The 19229-nt window shown below is 34.5% G+C and overlaps 1 protein-coding gene across 1 annotated transcript; it reads left to right on the top strand.

The window, feature by feature from the left end:
* Positions 1–6388: 6388 nt before the first annotated feature.
* On the top strand, positions 6389–18305 carry LOC113705610 (CSC1-like protein At1g32090). The gene is made up of 11 exons (XM_027227520.2): positions 6389–7127; positions 10488–10640; positions 11600–11735; positions 12457–12558; positions 12763–12882; positions 12982–13062; positions 13236–13576; positions 14598–14843; positions 15934–16258; positions 16848–17081; positions 17755–18305. The coding sequence occupies exons 1-11, from the start codon at positions 6811–6813 to the stop codon at positions 18115–18117; spliced, it is 2418 nt and encodes an 805-aa protein (XP_027083321.1). The 5' UTR covers positions 6389–6810; the 3' UTR covers positions 18118–18305.
* The last annotated feature ends 924 nt before the right edge of the window (positions 18306–19229 follow it).

Below are 19229 nucleotides of genomic sequence, written 5' to 3'. Positions count from 1 at the left end.
ATTGGTCGGTGGATTCACCTCTCACCCTACACAATCTGCAATTCATTAAATGTTGGCGTCTCCATGCCAGATTTGCACATCTTTAAACATGCTTTCCCGGGTTTTCATGCGCTGAATAGAAGCCAGGTAATTATGTAATTTCTTTCCCTTGCATTTCAGCTTGCTTTTCTTCTTTTGCTTCGTTTTATGTATTGCTTCCGCTTCTTCTTCCTCAAGCTTTTCCTCCCCTCTGTTTCGTTGTGCATCTTTCTTCAATCACTGTTATTGGTGTTTTCTACTGTTTGCTATTACATCTACTATAAGTGATGCTCTACTTTCCCTCCCCCTGTTCTTATAATAGTTTTTATATTTTCCCCCTTGTGATTACTTTCTTTATCATATTCTTCTTCTACTTCCCATGCTTACTGCTTTTTTTCTACTTGTTACTATTATTAATATTCCTTTTGCAATTTTTTTGTTTTATGATTCTCTTTGATCTATCATTTTCCATTTTCATTGCATTGTTGTCTCTTATTGTTTAAAGTTCGATTTTTTACTTTCCTTTTGCCCGAATCTTTTGTTGCCTATGTTGTTTTTTATCAGCTTTCCTGCTGACACATTGCTTTTGCTTTTGTTAGAGACTCTTTTCTCCTATTTTTTCTCCCGCGTTTGTATGCTTCGTGTGCTTTCTTGGTCATATTCATTATTTAATACTGTTGTTTCTACGCTTTGCAATTTAGTGACATTTATTGCTATTCCTTTTTTATTTTTATTCCTATTTGAAAATGACATTTTCCTATTATCCATTTTTGCATGGCCCTCTTAATTTTCCCTAGGTTTTGCTGGCTACGAGCTGCTGCTTATTTTTCTTGCTGCGAGAAGAGGTACTTGCTTTTCTTATTGGAATTGAAGCATTATCTTTAATAGTTCATTCATCTCTGTTCTTCTCTTTTGATCAAACAATTATTGGCTACTTTGTTCTCCATTTTATGTATATACCCTTTGAAGTTTAGTGTCATTTATTGCTTTTTTTTTATATTCCTATCTGAAAATGACATTTTCCTATTATCCATTTTTGCATGGCCCTCTTAATTTCCTCCAGGTTTTGCTTAATACGGGCTTCTGCTTATTTTTTTCTTGCTGCAGCAAAAGGTACTTAATTTTTTTTATTTAAATTGAAACATAATCTTTAATAGTTCATTCATATGTTCTTCTCCTTTGATCAAACAATTATTAGCTACTTTGTTCTCCATTTTATGTATGTGATGTGCTATCTTCTTCTATTTTTACTTCCTGTCTAATGTGCCTACTTTGCAGTTGGAAATATCTGTGAGCCATTTATGTAGTTTTCTCGCAAGTCTTGTGTCATATCATACCATGGATAAAAATGCGAAGGATAAAAATGTGAAACTCTTGCAATGACAATTTCCAGTTCCCTTCATCAGAACACAACTTCCAGTTCGCCTTTGTTTTGCAATCATGATTAACAAGGCTCAGGGCCAAACTCTTGACTATGTTGATGTATATCTAAAAGCACTGATTTTTTCTCATGGACAATTATACGCTGCACTCTCTAGAGCAAAAACTGCTGCTGCAGTTAAAGTTCTCATACTTCCACGAACTTCTGTTAAAGTTAAAACTGACTGCAAAACAAGAAATATTGTGTTTGATGAAATATTGCAGTTGTCTAATTGATCATTTGCACTCTTCATAGGTATCTTGCCATTTAAATGTTGTTATATCTTGTTTTCAAAGTTTATACCTTTCTTTTGCCTTGCAAACAGAAATTTCTTGCTTATATAGTTTTATTATTGCTAATGAGTATAGAATGGCCACTATATTGCCTATCAATGATGTTGAGGTTGGAATGGAGAAGTGGACAGCAAAAGTCACTGTCCAAGAAAAATAGCAAGTTACCTCATCAATTAGCACACCAACTAAGAAACAAAAATTTATCTTCATTGATTCTGAGGTGTTTATTGCAATTCAACTTTTTTATATTCAAAATGCTATCTGCTAAACTTAGAAGTATATATAGTACTCATTTGTCCACCGGCATGATAATTATTTTCCAGGGCTCAAAGGTTGAAGGAATCGTCTTCAATGCCGATATTCCTATAATGAGCCCCAAAATAGAGGTTTACAAAAAGTACCTCATCTCTAATGCTCAGGTGAAAAAGATCCCTGATGACTTTAGAACCACTGAAATTGCAAAGCAATGGATAATCACTAGTCAAACAATTATTGAAGAGATTGTAGACGAAGAGGATGTTATAGCTGTAAAGTTTACGTATACCAAGTTTAAGGACTTGGCACAGTACATGGATCAAAAGGACATTTCTGTTGGTAACTATCTTTCTTTTCAACCATAACTGATGTACATTGTTATTATATGCTATTATGCTTATATTTAAAGTTCCTCTCACTAGATATTATGGGAATTGTTATTGCTGCGTTGGATGAAAAAATTATCACGAAAAATTCAAAGGAATCATGAGTCCAGAAGCTTGTCATTGTTAATGAAGTGTAAGAAACCTAAATTTTTGCTTATTGTGACTATATGCTATTACAAATTAAAGCCTTTTTGCAAAAAATTATAAACAGTAGAACTGTTTCAAATATGTCAAATTGCAGACACTTATGCTGTCCATGTGGAATGCTTTTATTGATAATGAATGCTCCAAGATTATTTCAGACATTCAGAACTATCCTGTTCTTATTAGAAGAAGGCTAAAGGTTGAAAATTATAATGGTAAGTATAACAGTTGACACTTATATGTTTTGAACATCTAACCTTTTCTATTTGTGCCTTTTACAAATCACATATTGCTTCCCCTCTTTTTTGGCATAGGAGTAGCTCTTTTTATCTGGTCTGATTCAGCAATCCTTGTAAATCCACCTGTCCAAGAAGCAAGGGAACTCAAGAACTGGTTCTGTTCTTATAATTTTCAATATTTGTTGCTTATAAAGCTTATACTTTATCTATTTGTTTGACAACCAAAGAGACTTAAGAACTAGTTTCACTCTTATAATTTTCAGTCTCAATTGCATATAAAACTGATATTTTAACTGGTTTGGCTGATTATTTTGGTATCCTATATATAAGGCATATTATCCTAAAAAGTTTGTTTTCTCATGCTTAAACACTTCAAAAACTTTTTCTTGTTTTATTTCTCACCTTCATACACTTAACTTTGTTCTGACGAAATATAGAAGAAAGAATGCTATGCCATAAAGTAGTATCCGCAATGAAACCGAATTTCATTCAAGACATCTTTGAGGGGCTATCATTCTATGGGATCTTCACTCAGCAAAACCCGCATAATTTTGTGAGCTCTGGCTATATCCTGTTTTATTTTATCAGTCATTACTTTCTTTCCCACTAATAATTTTTTTGTCGATGAACAACAAAAAGTGCCCAAGTTTGTATCCTTCTTCATGCATGGTGACAAAACTTCTTTGATCACCCTGAAGAATTGGAAACAAAACAGTCACTCTTGGAATGCGTCAGAGACAATTTACAAATAATTGGAACAAGTTTAAGTTTGAGCATCAACTACAATTCGGCGACGCTTTAGTATTTATCCCTGAATCAAAGTCCTACTCTACTGTCCTAATCTTCAACAAACATGGAGTCGAAAAACTATTCCCTTGGTACAATAAGTTCTACATCTTCTCTGATACACCAACCGGTAGAACATAGACCTTTCTTTTAAATTTATTCTGCAAGAAACGTTGTTCTTCTTATATGTTCAATAAACATATGAATGCCAGCTTTTATTGTCCATTCTTTTTCCATATCAATTTAACTTAGCAATTTATCGACAACGTGCTGCAGAATTATTTTCAACCATTCAGGATCGTGCTTAATTTTTATAAAAAACTTTTAATAAATCTACAACTTCAACTCTCAACGTTTCATTATTCTCATATAAGATGCAACTTTATGAGCCTTCTTAAAAAAACCAAAATAACATCTTATCTTTAAACTTATGCCTTTTATTAAGAACGGTATACTTAATATGACTATGATACAATTCAAATATATTGTAGCATAAACCAAGAAAGCTATCAAACAAAAAAATGCGTTAATAAAAAAAATTAAGTTAAGCTGTTCCAATAGATGCTCTCTATTACATGACACACACCAAAACATGAAATACATTAAAATCAACAAGCATCAAAAAGATCCTCAAGTTTGATAGTCATTCCATGGCAGGACTATTTTCGTCAATTAACCTATTTTGTTTAATTTCATTTCATGGTTTCTCTATCAAGCAGTAAATAAAGGTTTGACATACCTTTGACATACCTTTTGTGCATTTCCATGCATGTTGACCAAATTGGTAACTGATAGTGTGAGGAGTCGAGCCTATGCAATTTCGTGACTTTGAAACGTGACCTTTATTACTATGAAATCATATCCAAATTCAAAAAAGTTCTCACCTGTAGAAAGCCAAATAATGTGTAAATATATTAATTGTAATAAATGTTCTTTAATTCTATTAATTACACCAAATTATTTTGCCTGCAAATGTTCTCCAAATTATTTTGCAATCCGCTGGTTACCAAATTTCATGTTACATGGTAAAGAATTGGTTTCAACTGACCTTTGGATTCTTGATTTGGATGGTGGTGTTGTTTGAGATGATGGTTAGTTTATCCTTTTTCTCATCTTTATAATTATCTCCCCTACACCACATGATTTGTACACATCATACTGCAAATATCAATTATAGTACTTCAATGCTCATTGTGGGCATTACATAAATTCTTCACCGTGTGCAAGCACGGTATATTTCTGCTAGTGTAAACCAAATTGGGGAATAACAATGAAGTTTTACAGCTTTCAACTAACAAAAGATTAAAAAGAGCCACTTTAAACTAACAAAAGATGAAAACAGAGCCACAGAAACCGAAACAGGTGTTGAAACTTCTCATTTCCCAGACCAGACACTATGAAACTTTCATATAACAAAATGAGCACAATCTCCTTTCCTGACATAAGTGGTGTTGTTTTACGCTCTTGTTAACATTATGTCACCCTTTTGTAGAGTATCTAACTGAAATCTTTATCCATTTTTTGACACATAAAAACTTACTTTTGAGGGTAGTAAATTAATGTCCTTTTTTACACCATATGCAAGTGTTAAAGGATCTCATATCCTTAAGTAGTTCAAACAATATTTGTGATTGCTCTTACCAGTGAATCGCTTTAACAAAATAAAAGGTAATTTTACAATGTCAAATCTTACATTATATTATAAGAATGGGGTGTTTCAGTAATTTTGAAGAGCAAATTAATCATTATCTATGCATCCAAAGTGCGTTTAAGAAGTAAGGAGCTTGATATCCCTTAAATTGAATCTTGAGTTTGAGTAGCGTAAACAAAGAAAACAACGTAGGATGATTCACTCCCAAAAGGAGTTCGGCGGTGCAACAGTGCTCAATTTCGAATTAATTAGAGCCTAATAGGTTAAGATGGTTACTGTTACAAAATTTACACTATTCTTACGTATTAGTGTATTATTTTCACTTCTAAACTTCTTCACATTTCTATTTTGCATTAGTGCCTTATAGTTATAGTTATGTCTAGTAATTTTAATTTCTTAATATTAAAAAAAAACTAAAAGTTCACCTATGTAAGAAATTTTGCAGATTATCACACCAGCTAAGATTACAAACTAAAAAGTTATCCAAATTATAGTTTATAAACACTTCATTCCTGTATTTCACGAGGGTGTGCCCTAATTTTGTATGTTGAAATTAGAGTCATGGTACTCATTCTATTAGTTATTTCATTTGTTTTACTTCACTACAAAATATTGCTACTACAATCTTTCCTTTTACAATAAGGGTATCATGACAAAAAACCCATAAAAATTAATGAAAAGAATTAGTATTTCTCCTTATAGGAGTAATTTCTTCCAATAAGAAATTTACCAAAAGAATGAACTATTTTCTTGGTATAGGAGAGTTGTGGATCACCATTTTCTTAGGAAAAGTTCTTGTGGTTACTCATTTTACACGCAAAATTAGATTTGGAAATTAGTACTCTCCAAAAAAAAGAAATAAAGAAACCTCATTTCTATAAGTATTTCTGCTACAATTAAAAAGGTTTGTACTTTGTAATTTGTATTAAGAGTTCTTGAATAGAAAAAGTAGAAAGAAATATTAATCAAGTAAATAATCCCATTATGCTGCCAAAAAACCCAAAAAAGAAAAGTTACAAAAAATTTTTTTTTTTTTAGCTTCTTTACTATATCATTATTTTTGGCTACAATTGTCATGGCGATCTTTTTGGCATGATTGCGGTGCCAATACTAAACTAATTTCCGTCGAAAACTGAAACTGTATAAAGGATGAAAGGGAACAAAAAGAGAAGAGAAGCCTCTCCAACAAAAACAAGAAACCAACAAGAAAGCCAAAGCCAAGCAAGAATAGCTGCAGAACAAAACATTCCCCTAAAGGCTCCCACAATTTTCATCTAGTTCTTTCTCAGTTAATTACCAGAACTGAAAGCAACCCACCGAATATTAAACAAAACCCACATCAATTAAACAATTACGAAAGGAAACCCAACTTTCGACGTGAAAAGGTGAAGAAAAAGGTGCCCATTACAGCAGCAACACAGCCCCATTAGGCCACTTTCCATAAAAACATTTAAATCCCATGCGAGAAAATATAATTCTTTCCTTCGTTACTATTCAATTGGAAGGTTTCCTTCAAATTCCAGCTTTTATTCTTCACCTGTCTGTCTCTCTTGTGTGTGTGTGTTTTCACCATTAGTGTGTTTTTTATGTGTTGAGTTTTGTGAGAATTTGATGAGCAATGGCAACTTTAGGGGATATTGCAGTGTCTGCAGCATTTAACATCGTTGGTGCTTTTGCATTCTTGTTGGCTTTTGCTTTGTTGAGACTTCAGCCAATCAATGACAGAGTTTACTTTCCCAAATGGTACATTTCTGGGAAGAGAAGCAGTCCAATGCATGCTGGTGGGAGTTTTGTTGGGAAATTTGTGAATCTCAATTTCAAAACTTACTTCACTTTCCTTAACTGGATGCCTCAAGCTCTGAAGATGAGTGAGGCTGAGATTATTGACCATGCTGGTCTTGATTCTGCTGTTTTCTTGAGGATTTATCTTCTGGGGTACTCTCAAAAACTCTCCTTTTTCTGTAGTTTAAGATAATTTGACGGTTTTTGCCTTTTGGGTGCCTCTTATTGTTCACAAATTTCGGTCTTTCTCTTGGATGCTGCAATAGTTTAACTGGTTAGTGCATGGAAAAGTTGAATAATGAACTCTTAAATTTGATTGTCTTGTTTTTGCGTTTTTGTCTAGTCATTGCGTTGTTTGTACCTTTTTATGAGAGCTTAACACTAGGGGGCTGCAAATTTATAGATTTTGCCACGTTTTAAGTTAGATGACTAAAATTGCTGTTTTCTTGGCTTCTGGTTTAAGTTTTTCTTTTCCCTTTATATTTGGCTTTGGTGGCGAATAAATTTGGGCTTGTCAAGTTTAAAATACAAGAAAAGAAGAAAATTTTGATACTTGTTACTGTCTTGTGAAAGGTATTTATCAGGGGCAGTTAACACTGAGATGGTAGTATTTGAGAAACATTTTGACTTTTCAATCCTGACTAGTTCTCAGAAAAATCAAGTGTTCGGGGTTGGTAAATTCTGTCTTTGTCCAGATTCTTAGATTTTGGCGAGAAAGAACCGATTTTGTCCTATACTTTGTTTTGTTTTTCTTGGATTTTTTTTTTAGTATCATCTGATGGCTCTCTCTCTTTCTCTCGCGCTTTGGCCGTTTGCAATTTTTCTTTTTAGCAGTCTAGCTGTCGTTGCTCACTTCACCTTGGTTTCTCGAAGTAAATTACAGTTTTCCAAGGAGTGATTCCCATTTGTGGGCAGTTCTGCAAATGGCCTGGGTTATCAAAGTAGGTTAATGTTCTTGAATGGTCTTTAAGACTGCAGAAGTGGGCATTAGATGTAGAGTGCAGATAGAGCAATATTACATGGATCGGTAGAGGTATTGAAGATAATTTGCTTTCTGTTTTCAAGTCAGCATACCATGCAACCACAGGAATACAAGATGCCGGGGAACTCAGTACTTTAGGCATGACTACTTGTCTCATCAAAAGCACGTTTTATAAGCACATAATGGAAAGGCTGTTGAGAAAAGCCTGGACTATGGACTAGATATATAGTTTAAATCCATACACTACAATTTGCTGTAATGAAGATTATGCGGTTGTCCTTGAAAATCTCACACCCTTTGTTAGACATTAGAAGAATGAGTTATACATCCCCCTTCACTTAGATTTCTGAGGATCTCACAATTAAGATTGAGGAAAGTGAAAGGATTTTCCATTTGTTTCTTTCAAAGAAAGTATAAAACTGGATTTTTTGGAGTTGGTATTCAAGTAAAACCAATTTCGGTTTTTATCAATCATTAGCAGATAAGTTGTGATTAATTTTTCCTTAGTGCTTAAAGTATTTTAATTCTTTGTCTATGATCATCTGGTTGATAAACTTTGATCAATTTGTGGAGGGCAGATAATTGGACAAGTCCAGGATGTCATATCTACCTACAGCAATGTTGATTTTGCTGAAACACAGTTTCGTTTCTCCAGGCAAAAATTTTTGTCAAAATACTCATTAATCACTCTGGATAAATGTACCTTGCAATGCCTGCTCTATTCTGCCCAAGTTGGATTTTGTTGAACTGGACAAATTCTTTCCAAGTGTTTGATCATATAACCGTCACCTAGAGTGCAGCCATTCTCCTCTGCCTATGGTAGCTAGCTTTAAAGACCTGAAAACATTAACCATCATTGTCATGAAGAAGTTCTTGTCCTGTCTTGGTAAGCCTCTACTGTTTTTGCTTCTGAGACCATGATTTTAATTCTTTTCATGAAATTGGAACATTACGGGTTTAATTTTCGGATTAATTTGATTCAAGAATTGTCTTTGTAGTTGCAAATTTTGTTGCCTATAGAAATACAAAGAAAGGCAGTCTGAATTAAGGAACCACAAATAGCAGTTTTAGCATGCTAACTGGGATAATGAAATAGATCTACAAAGTCAGTATATGCTCTTATATGATCTTAGCAGTATATGCTCTTAGCAGGATTCTACTATCATATGGATTTGATCACTGACCCTGCAGTAGATAATGAGCACGTGGATCTAGTACAATTCCATAAGAGCTGTTTCCGTGTTGAGTAATATAAAAGGTACAAGTGACACAAGCCATGAGATTAGAGTTAGAATAATCGGGAAAAGGAAATGGCTGAAGGCCATGTTTTGAGAAATCTCAATTTACTTAATGCTTTATAGCTTCAGATTGACTTTACCATATTGAATATCTTTATAATTGATAGTTATGGAAATGTTTTAAATCATAAAGTGAAAAAGAATCTGTCTTCAAAACGAGATTGAAGCTAAGTTTTTCACCATCTTCTGTCATTCTGGGTCTATTCTTAAGCTGGCAGTGTTACTGACTTTCAAACTTTTGGTTCACTACCTTTAGTATTACCATATTCTGTTATGGAGTGCAACTTTCATATTAGTCTGACCCACCATAATCATCTGGAATGATTCTATCTTTTCCAAACAAATTTTGCCTGGGATTTAGCTAAACTACCACTTGTCAACTGTTCAATTGCCTTCCTTCCACAAGTCTGTTTTTGATTTATTGTTGTCTTTTTTAAGAGATTGCTGACTCTATTTAAAGCTTTGGCCTTGTGGTGCTCAGATTCTCTCAGCACAAAAAGCTGGATGGAAGAATACTACTTCATCACATTTCTGATCCCAAATAAAGGACAGTCTTACTTGATTGCCAAGGCTTCAGCTTGTGCAATTGACGAATTCCCAATCTCCCTTGACAATGTTATTCATCTCTAGGCAAACTGCTTGTGCCTATTCATACCATATTGCTTCCAAGGCTCCCATTGGTATCTGATTTGACCCATCCTACCATAGGCAGTCTTTGATTAACTGGCTGCTCAGATATACTCTTATGCAATTTACTTCCTGGAATGCTGATTCATATCCTTTCACATATTACAAAAATTCGCTTAGGGTTTTCATTGGGCTTGGTAGAGAGATTTAAGATACTTTCATATCTCCTTTTCCTCTGTGCCAACCAAAAGCAACCAACCAAAAGCAAAGTCGAGTTCAATCCACCTCTTAGCCCTCCTCCTCTTTGCCCCATAAGTCTTTTACCTTTTTGTTTCTGCTATTTTTTCTTGTCCTTCCTCTCTCAATATATCATGACTGGTACAAAGAAAATTGGTAACATCAGTTTGTGCTAGGCATGATGTGACTCTGTCCTTTTACTTTGAAGACAATGAAATTTGCATGCTAAATTAAGCACCTTCTTAAGGAGTTTATTCCCCTTCCTTTTTCTTTCGTGTTAAAAGTCTTATTATGAGTTAACAGATGTCTCTTTTGCATAATTTGACATTTGTTGAAGTTTAAGATAATAACCTTTGTTGTCTTTAACAGGTTAAAGATTTTTGTTCCAATGGCTGCTGTAGCACTCGTGGTTCTCATTCCAGTGAATGTATCGGATGGGACATTATATTCCCTCAACAAAGATTTGGTCATTAGCAACATTGATAAGCTTTCAATATCAAATGTTCGTTCCAAATCGATTAAGTAAGTATTTTCCTTTTTTTTTTCAGCTTTGCCACATCTGATATCCTCTTGTTAGACAATTAAGAAAATTATGGGCAGAAGACTTCAATAATTCATTGTTAGGCATCCCTTAGTTGCAGCTCAGTTTTATTAATCTGAATAACCTACCATCCAATTCACATAGAATGTATCAAGGATTATTTTTCAGTTATTTTTAAGGCATGCTTCTATTTTAAAATAATAAATCATACAAAAACATAGAAAGAAGTTTAAACATTTATTTAACTGTACGGGAATTTTCAACCTTCTTTTGAAAAATCCTGTTTTCTTTTCCAAATAATTGCCAAAACTTCCATTTTCTGACAAACCACCCATTTGTACTCTTAATTATAAAAAAGACCAACTTTCCTTATAGCAAGAACTAAGAAGATCCTATCCAGCCTAATAAAAAAAAATCTATGGGATAAACCCCAATTAACTGCTAATAGCCAATTATTGTGGTTCCTCCGGACACCACTCCATCTCCTAGCAGCATGTTGTACATCCATTGCCACGGATTTCTACTTTTGAAGGAATCTGATAAAAAAAACTGTATTCACATTTTAAATTGTCAAAATTGGATGGATGTATAATTACTAAAGGAATGTAATTGTTGTTAGATTAATTTGACAAATCATACTGAGTAATAAGCTTCTTTCCTTGTATCATATAATGCTATAGAGGCTTCCCACCCATGCAGAATTTAAGGAACTTAGGTGAAATGTTCGATTCTAGTTTTTTTTTCTCCTTTTTGTTGACAAATTTTTATAGGAAAAGAGTGGCAAGAGCAAAGCTTCCTTACCCCAAGTTAATTGATACCTCTATATATGCTTTTTTTTTATTTTGGTTTAGGTTGGTGAATAATAGCTGTTTGTGCATGGATATAAGAATTTTTGTGGTATAATGTTAGTTATAACTCTTTTTCTGTGATCAAATCCCAGGTTTTTTTTCCACATATCAATGCAATACCTGTTCACATTTTGGACGTGTTACTTGCTGTACAAGGAATATAGCCGGGTAGCATCAATGAGGTTAAGATTTTTGGCTTCACAAGGTAGAAGGGCTGAGCAATTCACAGTGAGTTAAACTTCATTTCTTTGCCATTTCATGATCTTGACTTTGTATTTCTTTTCTTTTTCCAATTCTTATCTACTTTCCTTTAGATGTGTGAAGCTGTTTACAAGAAAGTTAATGCACAATTAGAAATGAACAAGTACTTCAATCAGTGGACTGTAGCATATGACCAAAGGCTCCTTTAACCATGCAAATATTTTGGACTATTGGCTTACAACATCTATTGGCACATTACTGTCACATGCTGTTAGAGATGTAATGTGCTTGTTACAATTCAATTGTAGGTGCATTATCACCCTTCTGGAGACTGGACGGGATTTTCTTTGATACCAACTGTATTGACCCAAAATTGTACACTATTTTTAGCAACTTGTTGGGCCCTCAATTGCATGTAACAAAAGCATCATATTTAGTTCAAACTGTTCCGATATGATGTGGGACAACCATTAAAAAATAACACACATACTGTTACTGAATCCTGTAGTACTGGACATACCTGTTTTAGTAGCCCAAGAAAATATGTCACATAGCCGTCCATTGTCTATTTTGATTAACTAGGTGACTGGTTTTAGGAAGAGGAAGCATTTTCTGTATTACTTTTGCAAGTAAAATGACAGAAGTGATTATCTCAGATTTTCTAGTCTAACTTCCTCCTTGTATTTTCGTTTGCATAAATTTGATTTCATTTGTTTTGATTACATTCTTTTTGATGTACATATTTCAGGTTCTTGTTAGGAATATACCACATGTTTCTGGTCGCTCCACATCAGATAGCGTCGAGAGCTTCTTCAGGAAAAACCACCCAGAACATTATCTGTGTCATCAGGTAATATGGTGTTTTCAATGCTTTCACGCTTTCAGAGAGATGCCTTATTTTTAAATGGTAATTCCATCAAATGCTCTCCAACTATCTGCTTCTATTTGAAGTTTGCATATCATATGTTCAAGAGTATTATTTTGGTATTGAATGAATTGTACATTGTACCAATGCCTTGTTGTTCCATGTTATGTACTGATTATCTTTCTTCAGGCTGTCTATAATGCTAACAAGTTTGCAAGACTTGTCCAAAAGAGAGATAGACTTCAAAACTGGTTGGACTATAACCAGCTGAAGTTTGAAAGAAACCCAGAAAAGAGACCGAGAAGAAAGGTAGATGCTTTACTGGGTTGAAATAAGACTAGTCAGATATCAATGGCACATGCTATGCAGAATGTTTTGTTAATAGTTTCTTGTGTTCCTCCTAAGCAGAATTGTTTCCTTGGACTTTGGGGAGAAAAAAATGACTCCATTGACTTCTATAAGCATCAAATAAAGGAGCTTGATAAAAAAGTAAGCTGTAGTTACCTTCAACCAAATCTTGAAAAACAATTATCATTATAATATTTTATTTGTCTTTTTCCTTTATATTACAGTAGCCACCTCCAAATGAAGATTAGTTGCTTACTTGTTTAGAACATCATTTTTTGCAAACAACTATCCCTAATCTCAGTATCGCTTATTAGTTGACAATGGAGCGTCAGAAAGTTCTCAAGGATCCAAAAGCTATCATGCCTGCTGCCTTTGTATCATTCAATTCGAGATGGGGTGCAGCTGTTTGTGCACAGACACAACAAAGCAAGAACCCAACACTGTGGTTAACAAAATGGGCTCCTGAACCCCGGGATATATACTGGAAAAATCTTGCAATCCCCTTTGTTTCTCTAACTATTCGTAGATTCATAATATCAGTAGCAGTCTTTGCTTTGATCTTCTTTTACATGATACCAATAGCATTTGTGCAATCCTTGGCGAACTTGGAGGGTTTGGAGAAGGTCGCTCCATTCCTTACGCCGGTGACCGAACTGTAAGCACAGTTTACTCAATTTTCTCATTTTGTAACTTGTATGATCTTTTTTGGTAAAGCTGGTTTCAAAATACGTAATCAATTGCGAATAAAAATGCGATTTATTGCACAGTAAATTGATTTTAGTTCATATGAATAATATGTTTTTCAGTTTTAATCTACATCCTGATATGTCTCTTACATATATCTCGCTCTATTTCCTTCTCTCTTTTTTTTTTCCCAACAATATTTTCTCCTGAATTTGCTTTTAACTGTATTGTGCTGTTAAATATGTTGCATTTCTAGTTGGAAAAGCATACCTCATACATGCACAAAGTAAAAAGAAAGAATTGGTAAGATGGCAAGGATGGGACTTACTGGATGTTATCATGGGTTAGTGGTTTAATCCTTGGCAGATCTTTTTTTGTCGAAAAAAAAAACATTTTAATGAGGGCAGAAATGAGAATCTAAAAAATGACACAAATCGTAGAACCAAAGCCCTTGTATTGTGATACGACTTGCATATCAACAACATTACATGTACCTTTAGATTTGTCATTTCTTTGCTGTCGTTCCTTTTATAGTTCATTCTTGATGGAAGTTGACATATCTTTCATAAAGGGATGTATCATTTTGTATCCCTTCATACATTTTGTTGATTCTTGGGTACTTTTATCTCTAAAATTTGCTCTAAAACCTGTCTGCAAATTTTTTTAAACATTCAATAATCCTGTTTAGAGGCAACTTTCATTTCTAAAAGTTTGGTCTTCTTCTAATCTTATTTATGGTGTCCAAGAATATCACGCAGAGCATTGGATGATGGAGTGCCTGGGCTAAAAAGTTGACCTTCTGTGCTGATTCATTGGTTGTCTTTTTTTCCCATGTATTATCAATTTCGTTTTATGGTACTAAAAACTTCTTTATTATTCTTAAAAAAACATATTTACTGTCGCTTGCTCTTAGACAATGCCCAGCCATATTTTAGTCCTCTTGGTGTATGCATCTTTATTTCAACAAAGAAAGTTCTGGAAATGTTGTGCAGGAAATTTATCAAGTCTTTCCTTCAGGGTTTCCTTCCTGGTCTGGCACTTAAAATCTTCTTGTTTGCTCTTCCAAGAGCATTGATGATAATGTCAAAAGTTGAGGGATATGTAGCCAAATCAACATTAGAAAGGAAAGCAGCAGCCAAGTATTATTACTTTATGTTGGTTAATGTGTTCTTGGGAAGCATAATTGCAGGAACAGCTTTTCAGCAACTTCGTGCATTCCTTCACGAATCAGCTACACAGTAATCCTCTATCCATTCTGTGGCTTTCTTTTGTGATTCTTTATTTCTTTTTCAAGTATGAGGATCAAATAGATTTTTTTAGTTTAGAGTTTCCTACATGATCAAATAGATTTTTTTTTTTTCCAATGGCCAGACGTGATATCTCACAACTAATGCTTTTTATACCTTGCTCCGATTATTCTTATTTGCACAACTAGATTGGTGTCATGCATGGAATCACTTGCTTTTAGGCTTGTTGCATTTGGTACTTTAACATCTTGATATTAGTTTTATTTTGACATCCATTTCTGGTGTTTGATTTGTTTTTATGAACCTTGGTATTGGTCCGGCTTATCACCTAACTTGACTCACCTTATTTGTTAATCTTATTCTGTTTGTTTCTTAAAAAGTATTAACGTCTATTGCTACAATCAGCTATGACCTCTGAATATGGTTTTGGTATCATCAATTTTGCGAGTCACAAAGCAAGAGAAACTTAGTTCTCATGTATATAGAGGACATTCAGTGATTTTATCCTTGGGGTGTTCATCCCATTTTTATGAACTTATAGAGTAGAAAATTTACTGGTTGCTTCCTCTCAAGTATGGTTATCGTTCTACTCTCAACATAGTATAGCTGTTCAAGTGGTCAATAATCTTCTGTTATGACTTCACAAAACTATTGCATACCCAAATTAGCCTCTATGGCTTGTTGTAATATGCCCATGTGTAATATTGTCATATTGTCCAGATGAATGTTTAAACAGTTAAGATCATGTGTGAGTATCAGTGAGATTTGACACATCTCTATCATAGCAATTGTGATTGAAGAATTTACTAGAAGTATATACTATCTATTTGCATCAGCAGCTTCTGGTCTTAATTCTACTTTTTATGGCTGGGGATTACTTCAGAAAGAAGGAGCATTGCATGCAAAATTAGGATGAATATTGGGAAACTTATGCTGTTGTGTGATACAATTACGATTGTGAGATTACCTACAGATTTCATATTTGTGGACTAGTCTTCCTAAAATTATATGGTCAATTTTCACTGAAAATTTTCCTGCTGTTTCAAACTTGGATTATGACAATGCTTGGGCCTTCTGACAGGATTCCAAGAACCATTGGTGTGTCAATACCGATGAAGGCTACCTTTTTCATCACCTACATAATGGTTGATGGTTGGGCTGGCATTGCTAGTGAGATTTTAAGGTTGAAGCCTTTAGTCAAATTTCACCTTAAGAACATGCTCATTGTCAAAACTGAAAGAGACAGAGTGAAGGCGATGGACCCTGGGAGTGTAGATTTTCCTGAGACACTTCCAAGTCTTCAACTATACTTCTTGCTCGGACTGGTGTATGCTGTGGTCACTCCAATACTTCTTCCTTTTATATTGGTATTCTTTGCCTTTGCGTACTTCGTCTATCGTCATCAGGTTAGCATGCATAATTGATATGGTCTGGTTATTTTCCGCTTTCTCATTTGCATCCGTTTCCTCTGGAATGAAATCTCATGGAGCCTGGCTATGATGAATTAATTTATGCTGGAGACATAGGCAGAACAATAGTTGCTGAAAAGAGTTTTAGACTTTAAAGTGAATGGGGGCGATTGTAAATCACATTATGCCTTTTGAGATTTCAACTGATCGTTAAGCTGGACATGGATGAAACAAGGGCAATGCATACTGAATATCAAATATGTGTTATCTTTTATATTCTGAACAATATAGAAAATTGCTAATCGAAATATGGTTTTAAAGTGAAGATTTTAATATATAATGTGAATTTAGGTTGTTTTCTCATTGGTTGTGATTGAGATAAAAATGCTTTCAAACTCTATTGGTTCATCGGTTGTGATTGATGTAAAAATGCTTTCAAACTCTATTAGTTACAACATACTCTTTTTGTGTTGTAGTTGAATTTCTGAAATTAGAACTCCTCTAGAATTAAAATCTATAGCTAAATGGCATCAGAATATTTTTAGCAGCAAATTTACATTTTATTCTTCTCTGCTACATCACGCAGGTAATCAATGTGTACAACCAAGAATATGAGAGTGCTGGTGCCTTTTGGCCACATGTTCATAGGTGTATCATTTGGAGCTTATTGATTTCTCAACTTCTTTTGATGGGTCTACTGAGCACCAAAGAGGCTTTAAGCTCTACTCCTTTGATCATTGTGTTACCTATATTGACATTAGCCTTCCACAATTACTGTAAGAATCGGTTTGAACCTGCATTCAGAAAGTATCCACTGGAGGTGAGCACCATATCTGATGGTTTCTATAGTACTTTGACTAGGACCTTTCATGTTGATGCCATATACCTGGTCTATGCTTTATAGTATCTGTGATTGTCTTAACTTCATGTACATTTCTGGCGCTGCATGCAGAAATGTGGTAGTCATCTGATTGAAACTCCATTTTGTTCTTATTACTTGCTTTTTCACATTTTTTTTTTATTTAGAGTGGATAATTTTGTTCTGATTTCAACTTTCTGTTCTGTGCATCATCGTGCTTGTGGTGAGAACAAATCATCACTGCATTCAATAAATGACACTAATTCTTACTCTAATTTCTGAGATCTTGTTGGAACACGTGCCTTCTGTCATCAAACTCTTTCATGGTATTTTGCATCTGATGGAATTATTGTATCCCGAGTTTGTTGTTGAAAGCCAAATTATGTACAGAATACGATTATGGTTGTTTGGTGTTCCCCTAAGTCCCAAGATATAGCTCTCATTTTCTGCTGTTCTATCACTGGCTTGATTAGCTTCACAAAACTCATGCTCCTTGGATGCAGAAATCTGTTGCATGCAGTTTGTTGTCTTTATTTGAGTTTGCTCAGGGGCAGAACTGTCGTGCATTTATTGTCTTGTTTTGAAAACGTTGGTTGCTTAATGTACTAATAAAAGCATTCTTTTTAATCACTAGGAAGCGATGGATAAGGATTTAGAAGATCGCCCCTCTGAATCTGACGTCAAGTTAAAGTCTTTCTTGGCGGATGCTTACTTGCATCCTATATTCCGCTCTTTTGAAGAAGTTGAATCAGTGGAGCTTAGAGTTGACAAACGCCGCGCTCATAGTCCGAGTCCATCAAGAAGCAGTTCTTCCTCTTCAGACGACGACAGCCATCATCTTGAAGATGAGCCATCTGAAGAGGAAGATGAGCCATCTCAAGAGGAAGCAGTTCTTCCTCTTCACTATGAATATGAACCGCCTAGTGATGCGTATCACTACGTAGCTGAGGTATTGAGTAATGTTTACGAGTATGGAACTGAGCCGTACCATAATTAATATCACTATTGAGACTAATTTTCTTGGTATGATTAGTTTAAGTTGCTTGCACAGCCTAACCACCATAGCAGCTAGTTTCAAAAGGTTAATATGAGCTAACCCAATGTAAACTGGATTCTGATATTTTGTCCATTGTTCTGATTGGTGTGAGCTAAGAATTTGAGTGAGAAGCTATGCGATCTTTATCATGCCCTTTTTTTTGCTCTCTCTCTCTTCATTCCTTTGCCTGTTGATGTTGATGTTTTTCATGCTGTTTGATCTTTTTTTTCTTATTGTTTTCCCTCAATTTCGATTTTAAAGAGTGGAATACACAAAATTTATTTGAAAATGTAAAAAGTTGAATCCCATACCAAAAGAGTAACAGCAATTCAATATGCTTTTAAGACTGGTTAAGGTTACTGATACTCCTGTGGAGCTATATACATCATTGTTGTGCTATATCCAGTTGCAGATGACCAAATGTCAGAAAAATTCCTCCTTGCCAAGAACAAATTCTATTGATTTCTAGGCCCTTTCTGTTTTCTTCCTTGCATCAGTCAAAAAGTAGGAAAGTCATAAAAGTCTGGTGGCTTTATGAATTGTGGGTTGTAGCTTTGGGACCAAAAATTAGCGCTAGGCTTGCCGCAGAAGTTGATCTTGGAGCTGCAACTTTGATCAGCCATTCTTGAAGGATTTGGATTTAAATTCAGACCTTTGAAAGGCTAGCTGTCTACTACATTGCAGAAGAGAAATTCAGCCCTGAGATTCAAAGTCTGTAGCTCCCAGCCTTACCTGCTGAGGAATTTTGACATGCTCTGGTCTAGTTAATGCATAATTAAGATAATTAAGTTATGAGGGGCAATATTATTTTTTTTCCCTTTTGATTATGAGCTGCTGGATGTTGAAGGCAAGTTAATTATTGCATTGTTCAAACCGTCAAAGTCACAATTCACAACTATTGAGTCAAGCATTTGTAGCCTAAGCATCAATGGTTCAGTTTTCCAACACTATAAACACAACCAGGTGCTTTATTGTATGTGAAAAAATGATTAATCTTTTAAACTAGTCTACCTTCAAAAAGTGCTCAAAATCAGGGTATTTCTAAACGATAGGTATAAACATGAGAATTCTTA

Source organism: Coffea arabica, chromosome 8c (assembly GCF_036785885.1).
Source record: "Coffea arabica cultivar ET-39 chromosome 8c, Coffea Arabica ET-39 HiFi, whole genome shotgun sequence".
NCBI classification, from domain to species: Eukaryota; Viridiplantae; Streptophyta; class Magnoliopsida; order Gentianales; family Rubiaceae; genus Coffea; species Coffea arabica.
Note: the sequence above shows the minus strand (reverse complement) of the source record. Positions and strands in the feature narration are given on the sequence as shown.